Source organism: Lottia gigantea, assembly GCF_000327385.1.
Source record: "Lottia gigantea unplaced genomic scaffold LOTGIsca_5, whole genome shotgun sequence".
NCBI classification, from domain to species: domain Eukaryota; kingdom Metazoa; phylum Mollusca; class Gastropoda; family Lottiidae; genus Lottia; species Lottia gigantea.
In genome coordinates this window covers 3,172,390-3,195,921 of record NW_008709715.1, presented here as the reverse complement: position 1 = coordinate 3,195,921, position 23,532 = coordinate 3,172,390, and the positions used below count along the sequence as shown (strand labels likewise).

Here is a 23,532-nt window from a genome sequence, read left to right as displayed (position 1 = left end):
CTTCAGCTATATTTCTATCATATTATATAATTATCATTCCTTCAGCTATATTCATATCATATTATATAATTTTCATTCCTTCAGCTATATTCCTATCATGTTATATAATTATCATTCCTTCAGCTATATTTCTATTATATTATATAATTATCATTCCTTCAGCTATATTCCTATCATATTATATAATTATCATTCCTTCAGCTATATTTCTATCATATTATATAATTATCATTCCTTCAGCTATATTCCTATCATATTATATAATTATCATTCCTTCAGCTATATTTCTATCATATTATATAATTATCATTCCTTCAGCTATATTCCTATCATATTATATAATTATCATTCCTTCAGCTATATTCATATCATATTATATAATTATCATTTCTTCAGCTTTATACCCAATATGTAAGCTATTCCAATACATTACATTACTTCTTTCGTATTATCGATTGCAGACATTTGCTTAAAAATATGAACAATAAAGATTAAGTAAATAAATAAAACCTTACCTAAAGAGCTTGAATCAATCAATTTTCAATTATTCATGAAATGACATGTTTTCTGTTATGTTGCTGACATGACAAGAAGACGTGAACCCTGGGATGTCTGCAGTCACAATGAAGATATAATATAGGTGTTGAGAGGTCTCTGCCTTACACTGATTTCAACTCACTCCAAAGCTATAAATATCACCTTTGTTTAAGTTTAGAAAACCCTTAATACCAATGAACAAATTTCATTGTTAATCTTCAAACTCCTGGTCAAGTTCAGCTTAAACTTCAAACCCCAAAGTGAAATAGTTTTTAACTAAACTGTTCTCACAGACTCTTAAACCTTTAATATTTCATTTAAAGGCGATATCCCAGATGGATATTTCAGAAAAATTTATCTAGAGTTTAAAACTGTTTTCAAAGTGGCTCAGGTTCATTACATTGTTGACTAGAGTAAAATTTAGTACCAAGGGCCAAGAATAAACAGACACAACCGGTGGTCTTGTAGCGGAGTCAGCCAAATAGATTGTAATCCCAATTGTACACTGTGCACAGTTACAATAGCCTGGTATTATCATTGGCTCAGTAATGATAGTCTGGTACTACTACATGTGGCCCACTTTCAATAACCTGGTACGTCTCTGAATACTAAATGGAGTTATATTATAGCCAAAAGAACTGGACGTCGGATTTTAATTCTGAAAAAATGATAACGATCGCTGAAATTAAGTAGACCACTATATCCTTTTCGGGAAGAAACAACTTGTACCAGATTGAAAAATTTTATTAACTGTTTATGAAAGGCATGCGTATCAAAGACAAGTGTACAATATAACCGTTGCATAATGCTGAAGTTATGCATTTCCATGCTGCATTTCTGCATAAACTTACGAGAAAATACTGCTTGCAAGTCCATAATGCTGATGAGATTAAGCCATACGACTATATTTCGACATAACATGTATTTAAGATATATTTGTATATTAACACCAAACATAGTTAAATAGCATAAATAATAAACATTATTACAACATTGTGGTGTATTCAGTCCTCGCATAACTCTACAACCAATCCAGCAATAAGATATTGAAAAAGGCAATATTTAATGCTGCTTTTGATATATTGTCGAGAATGGTTGCAAAATTTGAACGACGAGATGAATAAATACGCCTTTGGTATAATATTTCACACAGATCTATAATAATAATAATAAATACATTATCTATATACAATTAATAGTAACACCTAGTTGAATAATATTTCAAATTTGGCAAGCATTTGCCGACTTGAGTTTAGTTGTGTACTCATTAAAGAAACACGGCTGTATATTAGATTTGATACTCGGAGAAAGTGAAAAATCTATGCTATAATGTTTATCACATTCAAATATATCAAGATTGAAGCTCAAATGCTTGCCAAATTTTTCAGTTTTAAAAATCTATGTACAATGTTTTCCCCTTCCAATAGCTCACAATTATATAATATGAAATAGAGTGATAAAAGCACCTTACTCCAAAATCAAATTAATACTGAATAGATTGTTCGTTTTCTTATACCAAATTGTATCATGCTCATAAGATCCCAGAAAATGACAGTTGTACGAAATCGACAATAAAAATACACAATGTTCGGAATTCCATTTATCAAATATTCAAAATAGTTTCAAAAGTATACAAAATGGGACAAAAATAAAAATTTCGAAAAGAAATTTGTGATTTGATGTTATATTTACGTTTTATATTAAAATAAATCATGAAATTTAAAGCTGAGCAAAAACAGAGTTACATCCCTTGTTACAAAACGGTGCATGATGAAGATTTTGTTCCTTTACCACTTGCTAAATCTTTTTCAATTCGGATAATTTCTTGAACACCATTGTACATTTCCTTAACGGCGTCGATTTCAGAGATACCAAGTCTTCTCTTGTTAGAGATATCGTAAACACCACCAACAGATTCTGTATGTTCTCCATGGATACCTGTAAAACAAACAACAACATTTATTAAAATTAGGATTTCAGACGTTTTTTTGTAATGGAACAAATATAACTCACTTTGTGACTCCTTTGCAGAAAGAATTGGAATAATACGAAATATAAACATACCACGAGCTTGAAGCTTCAATTTATCACAGATATGTTTAAAATCTTTCTTGGCAGCCAAATGTGGTATTTTAATATGGACACTAGCTCTGAGTGTTGTACCCAAATTACTAGGACAGAAGGTCAGGAATCCAAGACGATCTTCTCTAGCAAAACTCAACTTTTCACTTAAAGCGTTGATAGCCTAAAATTATACAGTAACATGACATGTTCAACATTCAAATGATATTAGATGCATCATTAAACAATGATATTTTTCCAAAATGTTATAATGCCGTATAGGCCTAGGGAGAATGAAAACTCCACTTTCTGGTAAATAAGCTAGATCAGTGGGATAATCTAATTCAATGTGGTGGCCTAGTTCAGATGAATAATCTAGTTCAATAGGATAAATTATTTTCATTAGTATAAAGTTTAACTAAGGGGGTGAGCCGTATCAACTGAATGACCTGGATCATCAATGGGTATGAGGTAGTTTCTTGTCCTATATCAATGAGTTCAGCTACTTCCTGAATGAATTTCAATGGGACCAGCTAGACTTAGTTCTATGATCAGTTACATGTAAATAGGCCTACTCTTTAATACCCACCTTGACTAATCTCTTATAAACAGCACCTAAATCGCCACCTTTCTGCATGGAAATGATTCTCAAATGATCTTCTTCATTGACCCAAACTAAGAAATTCTTCTCTTCATTAAAATAGATACCTCTTCCGGTTGGCCAGTCATTGTACCCTCCTGCAGCCTTCAAAAATCTGAAAACGAATCATAAAACTTGAATTTGGAAACACTGAAATTGATCAAAAGACTAGCCTTGCAAATGAACACATCTACAGAAAAAATCACATTAGTTGAAAATGCACTAGTAGAAGAGTTCCCTGAATTGTTGATCAGTTTCCAACCACACCCCAGACTACCAAGCGGCAACAAAATTTCAAAAGAAAGGGGCAAATGTTTACCTGTCATGATCATTAAACAAGAAATGATCTGCTGTTAGCTGGTCTTGAGTTTCTTTATTCATTCCGTCCAAAGGATGATATTTTCCCTTCAATTCATCACCTAGACTAGTTAAAGCATCAACAGAAACTTTTTCCATTTTTACTCGATCCTGTAAACAATAATTTAAACAATAAACATTTAAAGAATAAATTTTGATACATACTGAGACCTGATTTTGTGAGAACTCACCGTCATCTCGCACCTGGTGACGTTCTCAGTCATGTCGGCATTTGTAATTAAGCTTTCAGAAGTAGTTCAGAGCAAATCACATCGACCTTTCCCTCAAAATACGCATGAACAAATACGATAACCCAAAAATTGATGCTTAAATAATAACCTCAGATTTTTTCACTTAAACTTTTTTCTAGATTATGTCAAAATGGATAAAAAAAAAAATGGTGTTATTGGTATATAATAAACATTTGTACTAATTAAGATTGTACGTACCTCTTTAGTTAAAACAGGTGGGAAAGCAAATTCTTTATGACTTCTACCAACACGAATACGAGTAGAGACGATCATATTCCCTTCTGGATCGAGATCAGGGAAAGGAAGATTTTCAATATCTCCTAAATCAAAAGCTGGATGAGTAATAGTATCAGATGGCTTCAGTTTGTGGTATTCCTTAATAACTGGATCCAAAATATCGGCAAATACAGTATAAGATTCAGGGTCGGCTGCGTAGATTCCCACACCACTGTCTAGATTCATAACTCCTAGAAATGGAAATCCGTCATTGTAAGTTTTTACACATAATTTTAAAGATTTACAAGATCAATTGATTTTAACTTAAGTTCTCAAGATAGCCTATACCTATCTACCTTGGTCAAACCTCTTGCAAATGATCTTGAAAGACAATAGGTGATACTAGATTTTAAGATTTAAGATCGCCAATAGTGTTAAATCATTCGAAGACCTCCCTATTTGAAAAGCTGTTATAGGTTCTAATAACCGGATATATTGGTTTAATTCCATGTTTTAGTCTGAAATCGGAGGCAATTTTTAATTTTATTTACCGATACCAATTTTCCAAAATTGCTAAGGATGACCCGACTATCCAAAACCAAATCATTTGATCTTGTAAAAGTGTGATAATGTTAGTGTAAATTAGTGCAATGTTAGTATAAAACTTGAAATGAAGTAGAGTTTAACCTTGTAATAATGAGGAAGGATCATCAAATCGCCCTACTTGAAATATGGACGATGTTTTTCTCGTGTGGTTAAGATTATAGCATTTTGTGATCTCTCTTTCAAATTTCAACGTGATACAAACAGAATTATGTACTTTCAAATTCAGCTCTTAAAATATATTATTTGGAATTAAGTCACACATATTATTCATAAAAAAATTGCAAGTTCTTGCTACCATTGAAGATAAAATTAGATGAAATGAAATGGTTTTTTTTTCTACTCTTGTGCTCCAAAAGGAGAAGACTGTCGTTTGATGATGAATATTCTTCATTACAATTCCACGCTGATTGGCCAATAAAATACATTAAGATTGACAAATTTGCCCACCAAAACCAACTGCGACCATTCCAACTAAATGAAAAAACTATTGGAGCTCTTGCAGAATACTCATCATCACCATGATATGCCTATGAAAACCAACACCTATCTTGCAAATTGAGATGATGATATGAAAGTGATAAAAGCTAACCTGAATAAATACAGTCCATTAAAGTTGCACCATGACTAGTCTTCTTGTCCTTGAGTTTCTCCATCACATCTTTAGTGAAATATTTCTTCATCAAGGATTTACAGTTCTTAGCCTTAGAAACATGTTCATACATATCTTCTATAGACTCGGGTTTCCTACATTATAAACACATTTGTATGAAATTGTAAAATTTTGATTCGAGCATATCGAGGGAATCACAGAATGCCTATAGACTGTTGTTACATTCCAGAAGATAGCACCAAGTGACTATAAAACTTACGTGCTTCACGACAAGAAATAATACAATGCAAAAGCTTTGACTTTCTTTTTCATTAAAAATTAAAATGGAGAAATCTCAAAAGAGCACCGACCCCAAACACAAAGTACTAAACTAAATTGCTTTCATGATTAATTGCTTAATCTCAACCAGTATCTATAGTGTTAGAGATGTTCAGTGTCGTCGATGGGTTCCGTCACGTTACAATCATGCAAAGAATATAATCCCAAAGAACAACCATGAGCGACGTTTCAACGACTTGGATGGGTGAGCATGTCCGACATACCGCAGGACATCAAACTTACCATGAGAGTTCTTTCTCTTGTTTAATAATCTCTTTAACTCCATTGTACATCTCCGTAACAGCTTCTAATTCAGTTAATCCTAATCTTCTTTTATTGGACACATCGTAAACACCACCGACAGATTCTGTGTGTTCACCATGGATGCCTGGATTGCACAAGGTCAGTCACATGTATCAGCAAAGATAAGGCATGCAATATTTTTATGAACTACGTGTTAGAAAGGGGACCAGTTGAACCACTACGATCCGTGACTTGATCTTTGCATGAGATGATCCATATGGATCAGCTACGATTAGTCAGTGACTAGGTATATTAGTCAACATCTATGGACACGTCCACAAAACTAAACAAAATTTTTAAGCGGGAACATATTTTACAAACGAGATTTTTCAGTGTAAAATGCTGGATTATCTTACCTCTAGCTTGTAAATTATATTTGTCACACACTTCTTTAAAGTTGGGTTGAGCAGCTAGATTGGGGATCTTAACATGTACACTAGCTCTTAGAGTGGTACCAAGATTGGTTGGACAGAACGTCAAGAAACCAAGTCTGTCATTCCTAGCAAACGTCAATTTCTTTTCCAATGCTTTAATTGCCTAAAATTATGAAATGAATTATGAGAATGAAGCCTTTTGATCTCAATACCAGGAAAGGATTAGCAGAAAACATGTCGGTTCGAAACATCACTTAAGGAAAGTAAAGTACAAAATAAAGACAACATTATCTTGAAGTGTATACGCTTCAAATGATACATTTTGTGATACACCATTGCGTATTAAGGTAAATAGTATGCAAGACTTAACAAAATAATTTCGTTTTTCTACGACAAAAAATATTTTGCATTGACTGCTTCCCCATTATATAGTTATCATCAAATCAAGATCTTACCGTAACAAGACGTTTATAAACAGCCCCTAAATCGCCACCTTTCTGCATGGAAATGATTCTCAAATGATCTTCTTCATTGACCCAAACTAAGAAATTCTTCTCTTCATTAAAATAGATACCTCTTCCGGTTGGCCAGTCATTGTACCCTCCTGCAGCTCTCAAGAATCTAAAAAGATGTTATGAATCCAAAATTTCAACTTTATCTTGGCCAGCTGGTAGCCCATCCGTAAAACGGCTATGCTAAGAAGAAACCAATTGAGGTGATTTGGTCATGCTTATTGACAAGAATCACCGGCGGACGTGTAGAAAGTATGGTATGTATTTCTACCTGATTTCTCTTTGAATTCGGGTGATGCAAAAGGAATTATCTTTTGTTAAAGTAACATCTGAAAGCATCTATAATAAGATTATCACATAGCTTACCTATCATGATCATTGAACAAGAAATGATCCTCAGTGAGTTGTTTCTGAGTATCGGCGTCCATACCCTCTAATGGATGATAAGATCCTTTTAGTCCTTCTGGTAAACCATCAAATGCTTCAGTCGTTTTCTTCTCCATATCCTCTCTTTGCTATAAAGATAAGACCTATCAATGTTAGAGAATACTCAAGACCTATCAGTACTGATAAATACTCAGAGACCTGTCCAGAGGCAGACATTGGTATAAAAAAACAATGGACCATACAATATTTGGCTTTTGACCAAGGTGTTCCGGTCATGTTAAGGAGACCATTTATCGCAAGCTAGTAACTAAAATCTTTTCTTTAAAATGTTAGACAGTAGACGTTGTGTCGTCGGTAGATTACAAAAATAGACTGACCTCTTTGGTAAGTATGGGTGGGAATCCAAAGTTATCATGAGATCGTCCTACTCGTACTCTGGTAGACACAACAAACTTTCCCTCGGGATCTAGATCTTCAAATTTTAGTTTTTCTGGATCACCAAGATCACAGGCTGGGTGTTTGATTGCTTTATTGTCTGGAATTTTGTGGTAGTCCTTAATGACTGGGTCTAATGCATCAGCAAACACAGTGTAGGCTTCAGGATCACAAGCATAGATACCGACACCACTTTCCAGATTTTCAACTCCTGAAACAAAAATATTTTTCAACATTGATTGACATTCTATTTTAATGCATTCCTCGGTTTGACTACATTAAGATGAATAAGGTTCTATGTAAAGATGTTCCTAGGTTTAGCTCTTATCTCGTATTTGTATAGGTTGATAGATTTGACTATATTTCAATACATTGGTAGGTTTGACTTTTATTTGCGAATTACTGTTTTTGGCTGTACATAATGATGTATTTCTAGGTTTGGCTATATTTCAGTGTTTGACTAGGTTTAGCTATATATTATTTTACTGCTGTGTTTGACTATATATTTTAATGTAGATCTATAGCTTGGTTGAAATATTCCAACATGATTCAAGGTTTGGCTTTATTCACATATTGCTAAAATTAGCCAAGTTTTGCTTTATTCGATGTATTTCTTGCTTTTGGCTTTATTCAATATATTGCTTGGTTTAGTTATATATAGAAGTATTTCTAGAGTTGACATTATTCAATGTATTGCTAGGTTTAGTTATATATAGAAGTATTTCTAGGGTTGACTTTATTAAATATATTGCTAGGTTTAGTTATATATAGAAGTATTTCTAGGTTTGGCTTTATTCAATATATTGCTAGGTTTAGTTATATATAGAAGTATTTATAGGTTTGGCTTTATTCAATATATTGCTAGGTTTAGTTATATATAGAAGTATTTCTAGGTTTGGCTTTATTCAATATATTGCTAGGTTTAGTTATATAGAAGTATTTCTAGGGTTGGTTTTATTAAATGTATTGCTAGGTTTAGTTATATATAGAAGTATTTCTAGGGTTGGCTTTATTCAATATATTGCTAGGTTTAGTTATATATAGAAGTATTTCTAGGGTTGGCTTCATTAAATGTATTGCTAGGTTTAGTTATATATAGAAGTATTTCTAGGGTTGGCTTTATTCAATGTATTGCTAGGTTTAGTTATATATAGTGGCTTTATTCAATGTATTGCTAGGTTTAGTTATATATAGAAGTATTTCTAGGGTTGGCTTTATTCAAGATATTGCTAGGTTTAGTTAAGTTTCTAAAGAAGTATTTCTAGGTTTGGTTTTATTCAATATATTGCTAGGTTTAGTTATATATAGAAGTATTTCTAGGGTTGGCTTTATTCAATGTATTGCTAGGTTTAGTTATATATAGTGGCTTTATTCAATGTATTGCTAGGTTTAGTTATATATAGAAGTATTTCTAGGGTTGACTTTATTCAATGTATTGCTAGGTTTAGTTATATATAGAAGTATTTCTAGGGTTGACTTTATTCAATGTATTGCTAGGTTTAGTTATATATAGAAGTATTTCTAGGGTTGACTTTATTCAATGTATTGCTAGGTTTAGATATATATATTTATTCAATGTTTAATGCTTAATTTGTACTATTTTGAAGTATTGCTAGGTTTGGTTATGTATTTCCAGATTTAGATATTTACAAGTATCGATATGTTTGATTCTGTTATACATTATGGCTAGATTGAAATAGCTTTTCTCGTTATTGAGGATTTGTTTCAATGAAAAAATCATTAAATCGAAATTCTTTGATCTGATAATGTATTTCCAAGCGAGCATTCCCCTTTTCAGTAATGATCAATATCATCAATATATTTTTTCTGTGAAAATCGTTATCACTAACACACACGATGTGAAATGTTTTGAAAAATAAAATATAAAATGTAAAAATCTGATAATAAAGACATAGTTCTGTGTTATTTTATCACGAGTCATCAATCAACACTCAACTAAACTATCTGTTTACGTCTCATAAAGTTAGTTCTTCGTTATGTCTACTGTGTGAATTGGCGAATTGAGCCAAAATAACTTCTCGTCTGCGGTCGACATGGAATCAGGCATGAAAAAGAGAAAACTAATGATGCCAAGAAAACAAAAGAGTTGTGCAATAACGGTAACCATTTTGATTTCATTCTTTTGTTGTTTTCTTAAGATGTTGGTTGTTCCAAGTGCACCAGTTGAGTCTTAATCTAACTATCTAGCCGGCACTTTTATTTCAGCCAGAATGCATGGTGACAAAAATTACTTTGCAATAATGACTACACATGTTTTCCTGTATAATATACCAAAAGAAACCTATTGAATAACGGTTTGATAATCTATAAAACTTGACGAGAAAACCCCAGTACAATCCAATAAATGTTAACTAACAACCGCCAACGTTCCAATATCAATGTTAGTTAAGTCAGGTTACAGAGAAATATAACAAGCTTTAAAACAAGGAAGGTAACTCTCTACACTTTAAGTTCTACACCTGTTGACTTGTTCATCTTTATCAAATAAACAATGTAATAAAAATAAGAAATAGATTAAGGTTTTAACGTAAAAATTAACTTGTATGGTAGGCCTAGGTATGAATGAAATGCAATACTGAGATTTTTCAGAAACCTCATGCAGATATTCCAAAAGATATGATAGGCTACTGATGTGCTCATTTGTCATTTGCTCAGGGTTGCTTGAGGTCTAGGGTTCGATCCCAGTATTTGTCTAAATGATATTTTTAAAATACGCTCCCCGTCAGTGATGACCTTCGAATTGGAAATAGGCCGAGGCCCTGTCTGTTATAAGCTGTTCAGATCCTTCGACAGTTAGAAATCGAAAAACGTAGGCTAAGGCCGCTGTTCGGCATAACTTTCCTCATTGCACACTACAATGCATGGCCGTCCCCATTAGCCCAACTGGTGTAGAATATATAGACACAGCTTTATGGAACAACAATCACTGGTTAAAGTTTTATGCAACGTTTCGACGTGTTTCCCCCGTCCAGCCCAACTGGTGTAGAATAGTAGGACGTAAAAAGTCCATTCAATTCATGACAACTGCAACGTATCCGATGTGATATTGTTAATATCTAGATCACCTTGATTCAATGAATCATGAAGCCCACCTCTTCACCCCTGATCGTTACTGTGTATCTTTAAAGCGGTCGAGGTGCCGACCTAGGGTAATTGATATTAAAGTACATAATAAAGATAACACACGTTTTACACTTATTTTAATTAGAACATTGATCAAATATTTTACCTATTTTATACCATGATAATTATCTTCAAACTTAGCCAAGAAACTTTTAACATTCTACATTCCTTTCATATTTTTCTACCTATTTTAGTACAATAAGAAGTAAGAAAACTATCTGTGCACGGCTTCATAGAATGATAGGGGACCTCAGTTCGATCGATATGAAAGTAAATTAACTGCTTACAGTGGGAGCAAGTAGATGATCGTAGATCCCGACCGTATGGATCGCATTTGCTCGAATGTACGCGGGCTATAGTTACTACAAGTTGCTAGCAGTCACTGAAAATCCAGTTGCTCAAAGATGCTGCAAGGTTGACACGACTCTCCCTTTAATATTGAGATAGCTAGTGCATGAGAACTTGTTCAAACAATCTCCCAATTAAATGGAATATCAAAAGATCAATAAAAAACTGCACAAGTCGATTGACTTTTCGCTTCAAAGAATGTCTTAAGATTCATGTTCCTAGTGCTGAAGATGAATATTAATTTCTCCAGTCTGTAATGATACTAATAAAAACATCAGTACTAATAAAGCTTTTAATACCATCAGACTTGTTGTGATATGTGGGGAATAATAATAAGGCTTATTGATCTATTCAATACAAAACTAGATGTAAACGTTCTCACATTCTTGCCATTTTTAGAATATTGTTTCATAGTCAAAGTTCATGATGATCACGAAGAATTTGTACAAATTAAGTGCAAAGTAAGGTAGATAAAGTTATACTCTGTGGCGCCCATTGAAAAGGTAATCGCAGAAGAAGACACCAACCCTAAAAGTTCAAGACTATACAGGGAGAGCTTTTGGATGAACCAACTAAAAACTATTTCGCCCTGTGGACTAAATATACAGTTTGATTCTCAAATAATCCCATTTGTTGCTCCATTCAATAACATTTCTTGCCAAGCATCCCGAATTATCAAAAGATACTACACAGAGTTACAAAATAAATTTCCCACTATTTTTTACAAAAAATTAGTCATAGCTTATTCGAAAAATAAAAATCTACAGGATATAGTTGTTCGTGGTCGACCGATGATGTACAGTGATCTAATAGAATTAAATATTCTCATTTTCATTGTCTTTGTACTTTATAGTATATAATAGTCTAAAACAATTTACTTTCTATACCTGCAGCCATTAATCGCTTTTCTTCATTATTCCAGAAAATTTGAAGCAGTCAATGTAGATTATAAGTATTATGAATTTCTTTATTAGGTCCAAGAAGATTTATAGGATAACCGTTATGATCATCTTTGATTTAGTTCATTGCATATTAGCATCACAATTATTGTAAACATAACTTTAACTCTGTGCCAGTGCCTTATATTGAATAGTAACTGGTTACTCTTTAATCACCCTAATCTCTAAAGGAAAATGGTATTGTGCCAAGTCAAAACATACAAAATACCTAAGCTCAATCTGATTGTAATAAAGATCTACGACATTTAGTTTTGTGCTATTTTTTCTGAGGGTGAGTTCACTTGTCAATCACAATCTGGCGAAATCATTATGCAACATGTTGTATGTCATTGATTCAACCATATCTAGCATCCTGTTTAAACGCCTTTGAATGAACAGTATTTAATGAAGAAATTTCGTAATATCACAGATTGCAGGAGAGGTAACCCACAAAAAGTCTTTAAAAAACATCTAGAATAGAATTGCATTTTACTAGAATTGTTCTTGTCTCCTTAGCCCTTACATCTAGTATACAGAGTATCAGTAAATATAATACAGACCACTTTCTCAGATTGAAGTTTGAACTTTGTTTATAAAAAATACTGTACAAAATGATAGTAGAATCAGATGTTAATGTGATAAAATTGAGATTTATTCTAACATGATGAGGTAATAGGTGGGTGGTACCGAGAACTGTCAATTTAAAGGTGCCAAGAAATTATACAATATATTATCAAGTTCTAGACATAATAAATATGTTACAATATGTGTCAGTCCTTCTTATCATAAAGGTGTTGTACAACAGTATAGTACAACAGTTTAGTACAATTATGTTATTGACCTAAGATATGTTGTACTAAACGCCTGTGAACAATGCCTATACATGCACATTTTGTAGCAACTGGACATATTTTCATTAAGAGTAGTGTCACCATATAGGTAGATGGAGTACTACAAAAACAATATCCTGCAATCGATAAGAGCTATACCCATGTGTTTTCATTGTTATTATGCAAACATAAACTATCTTTAAAGTGTTGTATTACTGCTATAAAAATGTGCTATGTTGTAAGATAAATTAGAGTATGTAGTAAGATAATGTGTTAGATGTAAACTAGCAATGTATCTGAATGTCATAACGACCAGACAAAAATAATAACATCATAAATTTAGCTTTCTCCTTTACACTGCCATACAGCAATCGACTAAACTTCCTTTCTGAACTAATATTCTTTCTTCATTGATTTCGTACAAACTTAATAAATTTAACACACACTGTTGAAGTGATACTTTTTATAATTGGTTTAGCCTCGGCTATACAACAACTTGTGCATTTTTGTGATGATTCGAGAGATTACGAATGCATCTGCTATATTTGCTCGTATGTACCAAACTGTCAGAACATATTGCAAGTGACGTTGTTGTATTCAAGAATTGTTGTACAACAGTTTTCATATCCTATTAAAAACTCTGTGTTGTTTATAAGAATCTACAAGGAGCATCAGTCTGGGAGTATAGATCTCATCCTTGGCACCAACACCATAAAGGCTACCTGTTGTACGTGATAAAATATAAACCAACATATTTTTATATATTCTTATATTATGTACTTATCTTAACCATACCTTTGAAAGCCAGAAAAGGAAAACTCGAATCGAATATTTTTCTAAATGTATTTCAAAGACTAATGTACGTCATGTAGTCGTTATCTTCACCACAACTAATTCAAAGTCAAGATTCAGTGCAAGAAGCAAGTCAAATGATTCATGTACGTGTCTTTTTCTGTTCATTTTTTCTGGAGAGCAGTCTTCAAGGAGTGTTAATTGCTATAGGTTTTAAGTGCAAGCTCGTAAATATTGGAGTATTTGAAAGCCTTAGCTCACCTGGTTTGACACTTCACAGCTCTTATTACAAACTTACTGGAACTGTGAGTGAAAACTATCTGTTTGAATAAATTTGATAGAAATAACAGTTGTTGGAAGAATAGGAGAATTAGAATTTACATTAAGGTTATTTAGGTTATATATTGCGTTATCGCCCTATAACTTAATCCTTGGGCCGCCTTTTAGCAATTGTCTTTCCATGCCAAGTTACGGCTAGCAGGTCGAAAATGGGAAAATTTACCAATATCTTGTATCACAGAGACTTAGTTTCCTAAATTGTCTAATAATGTCTTTGTTCGTTATAGTTCACAAGGACATGTGTGTAAAATTAAAATTCATTTTGTTTACGACAAGAAAAATGCAATGATGCTTGTACACTATAATTACCCATGTACAAATATTATGAAACATAAAAACAACTACAATCTGACAAGATTATTCTCTGGACTGATATCTGGCTAGATCAGGTCAAACTGATACCATGAATAACAGAAGTCGACGACCTTATGATGTAACGACCAGATAAAATCCAGTGAAATCACGACGAGCTTGTGACAGACTTAACAATATAGCCCAATATAGCTTCTTTACTGGTAGAAATAATAAGCAAGCAACTGGTGAACGAAATTAGGTTGAACAGAAAATCGATAGAGAAATACCGTTTAACTGAAACATTGTCAGCAGTTTTCTTACTCATTTGTAAACAATTCAAATAGACCGTCTTAAAATCCCGATAACATGGAGAAATTAAAAGTATTTAAACATGTTGCAATAGAGGTTACAAACCCAAACACAGCTACACATAAGTGTTATAATACATGTTATACAAGCATAGGTACACATACGTGTTACAATAGAGGTTTCAAGCATAGGTACACATACGTGTTCTATATAGATGTTACAAGTACAAGTATTTACACGTGTTACAATAGAATTTAAGTACACATACGTGTTGCAAAAAGCGGTAACAAGTACATAAGAGTTGCAATTGATGTAGTATCTATTATGCGTGCTACAATAGAGACATTTGATTTTTATAAGCTATATGATGTACTACAACGCATATGGCATGATCTTGCAAGTAAAATGTACAATAGAAGGAGAACTTAACCATGTAGCTGCGAATACACCCATAGAACATTTGACTATACTAAAGCTAGTCTAGTTTAGTTAAAAACAATTCAAGTCAATCTGCAGTGTAGAGAAGATTACATATTTTAAATTTAGAAAAGGATGTCCCTGAAAAACACGCTGGTCCTTTATTTTGTGCAAAGCACCATTTTAGATCTTCTAGATTATTGTTACAAAAAAAAAAACTATAAATTTGAGTCATTTGATATAGATCTTTAAAAGGTGTATTATATTGGACTAACAAGCGTGAAGTCGTTAAATACAATTATAGTCAATTATAATTGAATTTATTTCAGAATTTGTCTAATAGGTATACACCATTATATTACATTACATATAATTGCAGTTCATATATATATATATGATACTGCATTACAACAACTGAATGGAACTGACTACCACACCTCAAAACACGCTCTTAAACCTTGGCATGGTCGTGAAAAGAGACTCCCTACTATTTAAACCCGACCCCAGACTACGCTTCTGTAGTGTTTGTCTTCGGACGGATCTAAGATCAAAGCGTCGAAGTTATAATTCCCATCTCTACGACTAGACAATAGAATAACAAGAACTATCGAGATATCAAGTGGCAGAAGTCTTCCAAATATTTTTCTATTTCACTCTTAAACATAATAAAAATATTATTCTAACTTATTTATTCTACAGTTTTATTTTACATTGATCAAGTCAAAACATATGGAAACGTTAGAGATAGGTAAATAATATCATAGCGGCGCTCTCTTATCATTCATATAGGCACAGGTGTTAAATTCTTAATAAACTGATATGAAGGCTCTTATCAGAAGTAGGTATATACTAGATTTATAACGCCTCAAGAGGACTTAGAATATAATAAACTCTACCCAATATACACCTACTACACTTACATAGTAAGGCTCATTTGTAAAATATTTCTCACAGATTATAAAACAATGTTATGACATTACAGCAAAAAACTATTGCTGATATACTTAGAAATGTTAGAGAGGAAATTCAATCCTCAAACTTGGTTTCCGAATATATTATGAGCACCAATTGCGCAATATTGTTAATAATGAGGGGCAACAAAGTTTCAATCTTATGTATCTGTATATACAGGGAGTCATATCCGAATGATGATGTATCCCACTCATAGTAGAAGGGTACACTTGTATTCCCATCAATAGTTGGGATACACATACTCGTACATGATTATGTATCCCAAAGTATTATGCATATTTACACATTTGTGTGATTATGTATTCCAATTGACTCCTATTTGAAATGCAGGGCGTATTAATTATTGTACATGCTAATACTTGTATTACGATGTAACTAAATGTAAATTACAACAAAATAATCGTGCCGAATAGTTAAATGCAATCGTTATTAAAAACAATTTTTTTTTTGTGACCTGGGTCAGTGCCTATGTAGAGATTTTAATCTCAATCAATTGTCCATACGAATGTAAATTGATCTGATTTGGGTTGTAAAGTCTAATTAAATTAATGTTTGTTAGTAACCAAACAATAGAGAAATATTTTAATAGAGTTTAAGACTACGTGTTAATTCTGGGTATACTATACATATATTTAACAACAAATCAATACAAGCATTCTTATCTGACACGAAAATTATTCATTATCTTTCCAGTATTTAGACTGTTAAACAAAATTATTCTCGACAAATCTACGAATAAAAAAATGACAAGTACCTACACAAGTACAATGAAAGAATCTACAGTGTTTTAGAATCTGGAAACCATCTTTTTAACATCAACTGATAATGCGTTTTACTTAATGTTCGGCGGGTCTATAGTGGCATTAATATTTCACTCACATAATATTGGAAGGGTTTAATCACAGGGGCACACTTTAAATAATAAAATTTATTATGGTCTCAAGACTACATGTGGGGTCAAATCGACAGTATCTAACCCGATCCGTTCCAGTTAACCTGAGGGAAAACCGTTACGGCAAACATGATCAACTGAATAGTTCCAGATAGAACATGAGCAATAACAAGGTGGAAATTTTCGTCCGACACCATGCAATTTTATCGTAAGAGCCAATTCAAATCGTTTTTAGATGGCCAAGTCCTCACAAATGGGTTCTAAAGCGTGGCGTGAAATGACCAGAAAATGGCCCGGATGCATAAAGTGTTTTCAGAATATCCACTATCCAGAAAACTCGATTATAAAAGTGCTTCCAACAGAGGTGTTTGTTAGTAACAATATATTGTCATATTATATTAATTGCTAGGAGGTAAGAAGAAATATAATATGAACCACAGTAGGGTGCATACAACATTACCATTGATATATATCGTACCATTATTAAACATTTAAAGAGATATCTGGCTTGTATTTGCACAGACTGGCTTGTAGATAATCTGATTTAAAGGGACAGATGCGCCATTTTTCATACTTTAGTTTTTTTTTTATCTTAGCCAATCAGTAATAGTATTCACAGCTCACCAACAAAATTTGAGCCTTCAAATCCATGTGTGTCCAGAATTATCCGCGATTGAATCCTATAAACCAACAGAAGGGCGCAATTAGGACGATTTCTGTAGTAAGACTATATGCCAAACCAGTCAGATCATGTGATACTACTCTCTACAAGACAATCGTGGAATGATAAACGAATAGATTCTAAGTTGTTTCTTTAAATCCTGGTATATTTAATCCAAGATACGTAAACCTGTATTAACCTGTCCATGACAATAAACTGGATACCTGGTTGCTATGAGCTATAATAGTCAACAGGAAGGTTTAAATTTTAACAATGTTTCAATCCATTTGGATTTGTCTTAACCTGAAATAATAAGACACCTTGTTTATTTCTTATATATCAAATTAAATATTTAAAATTGAGGTTTTACACCATAATCATTTCCTTTTAGACTTATTAGTTTAATGTTGACGGACAAGGTCATGCAGTGCACAATAGAAAGGGTGAGACTCAGTAAACTGTCACTTCAATAATTCATTATATCTTTACACCAATTAGGCTAATATGTCAAAAATGTCATTTTAAAAATATTTCAATTTATTGAATCTACAGTGTATACCTAATGTTACCCGAGTTCGAAGTCGCGTCTAAAATGGCTTAATATTAGAACTGTTAGATATATTTCCACGCTTTTATAAGTCATTTCGGTTAATACAGCATTCAAAACTATTTTACTACAAATGCATTACTCAACGCTACAATTTCTACCTGGGACTATACCTTTAATGATATCTCAAATGTATTATCTTACAATCATAAATAAAGAAGCATTGTAACTAAGAAAGTTATCAATAACAGAATATAAGTCATAGTTCACCATACAAAACCTATAGAGTCTCATCAATTCATTTTACAGCACGCAATTTACTGAAGGTTTCAAACCAAATACAGTGTAACTGACTCATAGCTATAATTTAAACAGTTAGAATGGCCAATATTCTGGCAGTATTATCAGGAATGGTGCTCTATGGTAATAAGACATCATACGACAAGCTAATAGATGACTCATGCATACTGTTTTCTGGAAGAGATAGAATATTCAAAGAGATTTTGATGTCAAACTGAATTATGTTTAATAGAAAACTTGCCTTTTGGGCTTTTAAAATGTTGTGGTAGCGATGTACATAGGCCCAACTAATGGAACGGTATCTTAAAGGGACTGTTAAGAGGTTTTAGGAACCACAGAAGTCTGATTGGAAATGATGCAAATTGATGCTTTCGGTGTTCTTGAAACAAATGTAAAAATTTAGAAAACCTTTTCACAATTTCAGTACTTTTTTTCAGGAGACTATACTATGATATATACGGTCTTTTTGAGTTGATATAGGGCCTCATAGACTATATCAGATGAAAGGCTTCATGAATCATATATTAAAGATGGATTTCCTTATTTTTTAGTATCAAATTAAGCAAACTATTTGATTAATTGGTGCTTCTAGTGAATTATCACGAATTCTTAATAATATCATTACGTTCTTATTGCATATAATTAACAGTTTTAACCAATCATAAATGTCCATGATTTTTAATTATGAGTAAAACTATTGACACGTAAGAAAAACTGGTATTTGTTTCAAGTCATTAGAACACCCCTACTTTCTAATCATAAAAGTATTAGCATTTTTATTTTCATTTTTAATGAAAATAGGGGAATTCATATTTAAGCCAAATGTGAAATCATCGAACTCAGATCAATGTAATGAGATAAAGAATGTATTTATGTTGTACAGTTCAAGTCACCCAAAAGTCTAAACACACAAATTTCCATATAATATATAAACCGGTCAATAAATCAACACTTTGAAATTAACTGGAAAGGGCCAGTCCATAAATGACAATATCTTTGGCATACCCCCTGGAATAAGTTTATGAATTAGGAAGCAATTAATAAATTAATAATAATTAGAATAAATATCTCTGTGACTGATATCTCAGTTACTAGTGGTATAATACAATAGTTCTCCCTTGGTACTTATCATTTATTAGTAGTTATTATAGTGACTAATTGATGAGAGATCATCGCAGGAATATCATTTTTATTTTAACAGCCCCAGAAGAAATACGTTTCCATTCATCATTCTGTTTTCAGAAATACGTCATAACAATAGTATCGATGGCTCTTAATTAACATGATTGATTAATCTTTCAGAAAACTCATATGGGCAAATCATCCCAAAAAAGAAACCTACTATTTTGCATCAGCAGTCGATGGACACTGAAACACACCCTGCAATGAAAAGTCCAAAACTTGCTGACTTACACCTGCCTGTGATAGATTTTTTTGGTGATCGTCGATCAATGTGCAATAAATATCACAGGTTGGTAACAGAATATAAACTCGCACGAGAAACCTGTATAAAAATTCAGCATTTAAAGTAAACGAAAATATCAATTGTTGCGAAATTTCACAAAAACCAATTGAAGAGAAAATGAAGAAACAATGTTATATTATAGCTCTGTCAAATAAAAATTAAGAACACGGAATTATAATCGGTCCCTGATGAATGCTAGAATTGATAATGGAATAGGTTTAACTTGCTAATATCAGCCATAAAGACAACACCAGACACTTCGTACCATTAATCATCCTCAACTGATTTACCTCGACCAGATGAGCAACATGGGTCATAGTCTAGTGATCATAAACTGGCCTGCTGATCTAGTCAAAAGACGACTGATTGACCTCCGAAGCAAAACTAAGATCTGATTGAATTGATAGTTTCAAAGAATGTTACATGCCACACCACAAACATAGGCGACTGATTGAAGTTACATGGTCAAATGTAATTTCGCTGAACCATTCGTAAAAGTAGAGAGTAGACAGTACAAAGTGGTACAGCGGATATGAAATTGCCACATTCACATTGTTATTGAATCATTTTGTCTACTTTCTGACCCGATGGCATGACTGGAACCTGTGTTATATTTATTTTACGGTGTTTCAAAATATTCAGAAATTTGACAGAATTCTTGCCTGCTCCATAGTCCTCGACGGTCTTTAAAGTCAGCAATAATTGTAAATTGAATAGGTTGGAAACCACGTCTTGAAATACATCTGAACCCGGAAAAATTACAATAAGATCTTGCAGACTTCTTAGTAGAAACTCAGACAAGAAAGACAGATTAATGACCGTATTAAATCTATTACTCTCTTTTTTCATTGTAGCTCCTTTTTCATGTGATTCGGTATTTTTTATTGTTATTTGGGTTGCCAAATAAATATAACAAATTTGATAAGACATATCAATAATATTATGAAGTTGGGTGAAAAGAAATTAATCTTACTGTATATTAAGTTAAAACTCAATAAAATGTCAATTATTATAGGGGGTTGGGTTGGTGATAATAAACTCTTTATTTTACAATGGTCAGAGTGAGATGCAATGCACAAAGTTACATGGCCCTATCTAATATTCAATCCATAGGTTATTCGACTTAGTCATTTCACTTGGTGAGTTAATTGCCCAGAACAGCCATTCAAACCTTGATCGCAAGCAATTATGTGTCCCAGCCAGACACATTTGGTGAAGACTTAATCTGTATAGAGATCTGTATTTTAATCAGATTATGTTTAAATAATACTGGCAATGGAAATCAACAATCAATATGATTCATCACTTTGTCACTGCTAAAAATGGTAGTGTATGTGTGTAAAGGACATCGAATATCGGCAATGTCTGGATTTTCTCTTTCGATCTGTCATTCAAGTTCAATGCTTGACGAGACTAAAATCTTGATAAAGATATGTTCCATTATGAAATGTTTTGGAAAAATCTGGTGTGATTGGATCCCAGTGATTAGATATCCAGTAACTTCGGGTATCCAGTTACTACAAATCCACCCTCAGAGAAACTTGTATTATTATTATAAGAACTAACCCTGTATTATTATTATAAAGAACTAACCCTGTATTATTATTATAAAGAACTAACCCTGTATTATTATTATAAGAACTAACCCTGTATTATTATTATAAAGAACTAACCCTGTATTATTATTATAAGAACTAACCCTGTATTATTATTATTATTATAAGAACTAACCCTGTATTATTATTATTATAAAGAACTAACCCTGTATTATTATTATAAAGAACTAACCCTGTATTATTATTATAAAGAACTAACCCTGTATTATTATTATTATAAGAACTAACCCTGTATTATTATTATAAAGAACTAACCCTGTATTATTATTATAAGAACTAACCCTGTATTATTATTATAAGAACTAACCCTGTATTATTATTATAAAGAACTAACCCTGTATTATTATTATTATAAGAACTAACCCTGTATTATTATTATAAAGAACTAGCCCTGTATTATTATTATAAGAACTAACCCTGTATTATTATTATAAGAACTAACCCTGTATTATTATTATAAAGAACTAACCCTGTATTATTATTATAAAGAACTAACCCTGTATTATTATTATAAAAACTAACCCTGTATTATTATTATAAAGAACTAACCCTGTATTATTATTATTATAAGAACTAACCCTGTATTATTATTATAAAGAACTAACCTTGTATTATTATTATAATAACTAACCTTGTATTATTATTATAAAGAACTAACCCTGTATTATTATTATAAAGAACTAACCCTGTATTATTATTATAAAGAACTAACCCTGTATTATTATTATAAAGAACTAACCCTGTATTATTATTATAAGAACTAACCCTGTATTATTATTATAAAGAACTAACCTTGTATTATTATAAAGAACTAACCCTGTATTATTATAAAGAACTAACCTTGTATTATTATAAAGAACTAACCTTGTGTTATTATAAAGAACTAACCCTGTATTCTTATAAAGAACTAACCTTGTATTATTATAAAGAACTAGTCATGTATATTATAAAGAATTAATCTTGTATTATTATAAAGAACTGGTCATGTATGTTTTATAAAGAACTAGTCATGTATATTATAAAGAATTAATCTTGTATTATTATAAAGAACTGGTCATGTATGTTTTATAAAGAACTAGTCATGTATATTATAGAGAATTAATCTTGTATTATTATAAAGAACTAACCACTAACAAATTGAACTTAGTATGTGGTAGAAGGGTTCTACCAGATTCTATAGAATTGTAAAACCTGAAATGTTTATATATAAAACTAATTATTAATCCGTCTGGTTCTTTCAAAAATAGGCCAAGTTCTTACACATTACAGCCGACATATTCCACGCTTACTGACGTCAACACATCAAAATGTATCCTTACGTATGAAAGGTATTTTGAATTTGTGTATATGTAGAAATGTTTAATGAGAAATTCGCTCTTAGAGAAACAAGAGCATTTGTGCTAATTTTCTGGCTAAATCAGCACGATACTCTTAAGGACTGAATACAACCTTTCTGTACCAAAGTAGTACCAATAGCGTACTTTATATTAAGACCTAACGGTAAACAGGAATTACCTACCCTATAATACATACCCTGATAAAATACATGTTATAATTAGATATGATACAGATTATAAAATGCAAAGAAAGGAAAAGCACTACTATCTATTTAATGGCAACCTTACTTCAAACACGAATTACAATATTATGTATGCATCAGGCAACCTTACTATAATCAATGTATCAAGCAATCATTTGAATTAGCATATCAATAAAATAGTAAAATTATAAATTTAAAGGGTTATTGAACTACACGTAGTATATGTTAAAATAATACAGACTTGTGATGCAATAAAACGGTAAATTTTATTTTAAAGGGTAACCTAACTTAAATCAAGAAGAATTATACACTTACTGATGATTTGAACTGATACTGATGTAAGCTACAATAAATCTGTAAATTCATATTTTAGAGAGTAACCCAACTTCAATCAAGAATTGAAACATCTTATAATGTGAAACAATATATTTTAAGTGTGATATAAGACAGATGTATGATGTAATTTTAGAGAAAAATGGCAAGTTTGTAGTTTATCATCATCTTAAGATATAATGTATATA

The 23,532-nt window shown here is 32.0% G+C and overlaps 1 protein-coding gene across 1 annotated transcript in view; it reads right to left on the bottom strand.

Annotated features, from left to right (window-relative positions):
• Positions 1 to 1,263: 1,263 nt before the first annotated feature.
• The window catches only part of LOTGIDRAFT_183151 (hypothetical protein), a gene marked incomplete at its 5' end in the record, with an annotated part of 30,152 nt that continues 7,883 nt past the window's right edge, over positions 1,264 to 23,532 (bottom strand). The window contains 11 exons of the mRNA XM_009061948.1: positions 1,264 to 2,475; positions 2,602 to 2,782; positions 3,188 to 3,353; positions 3,558 to 3,706; positions 4,045 to 4,313; positions 5,258 to 5,412; positions 5,840 to 5,984; positions 6,256 to 6,436; positions 6,729 to 6,894; positions 7,152 to 7,300; positions 7,550 to 7,818. Coding sequence (XP_009060196.1) covers positions 2,291 to 2,475; positions 2,602 to 2,782; positions 3,188 to 3,353; positions 3,558 to 3,706; positions 4,045 to 4,313; positions 5,258 to 5,412; positions 5,840 to 5,984; positions 6,256 to 6,436; positions 6,729 to 6,894; positions 7,152 to 7,300; positions 7,550 to 7,818 — 2,015 coding nt within the window. The 3' untranslated portion in view covers positions 1,264 to 2,290. The remainder of the gene's footprint in view (positions 2,476 to 2,601; positions 2,783 to 3,187; positions 3,354 to 3,557; positions 3,707 to 4,044; positions 4,314 to 5,257; positions 5,413 to 5,839; positions 5,985 to 6,255; positions 6,437 to 6,728; positions 6,895 to 7,151; positions 7,301 to 7,549; positions 7,819 to 23,532) is intronic.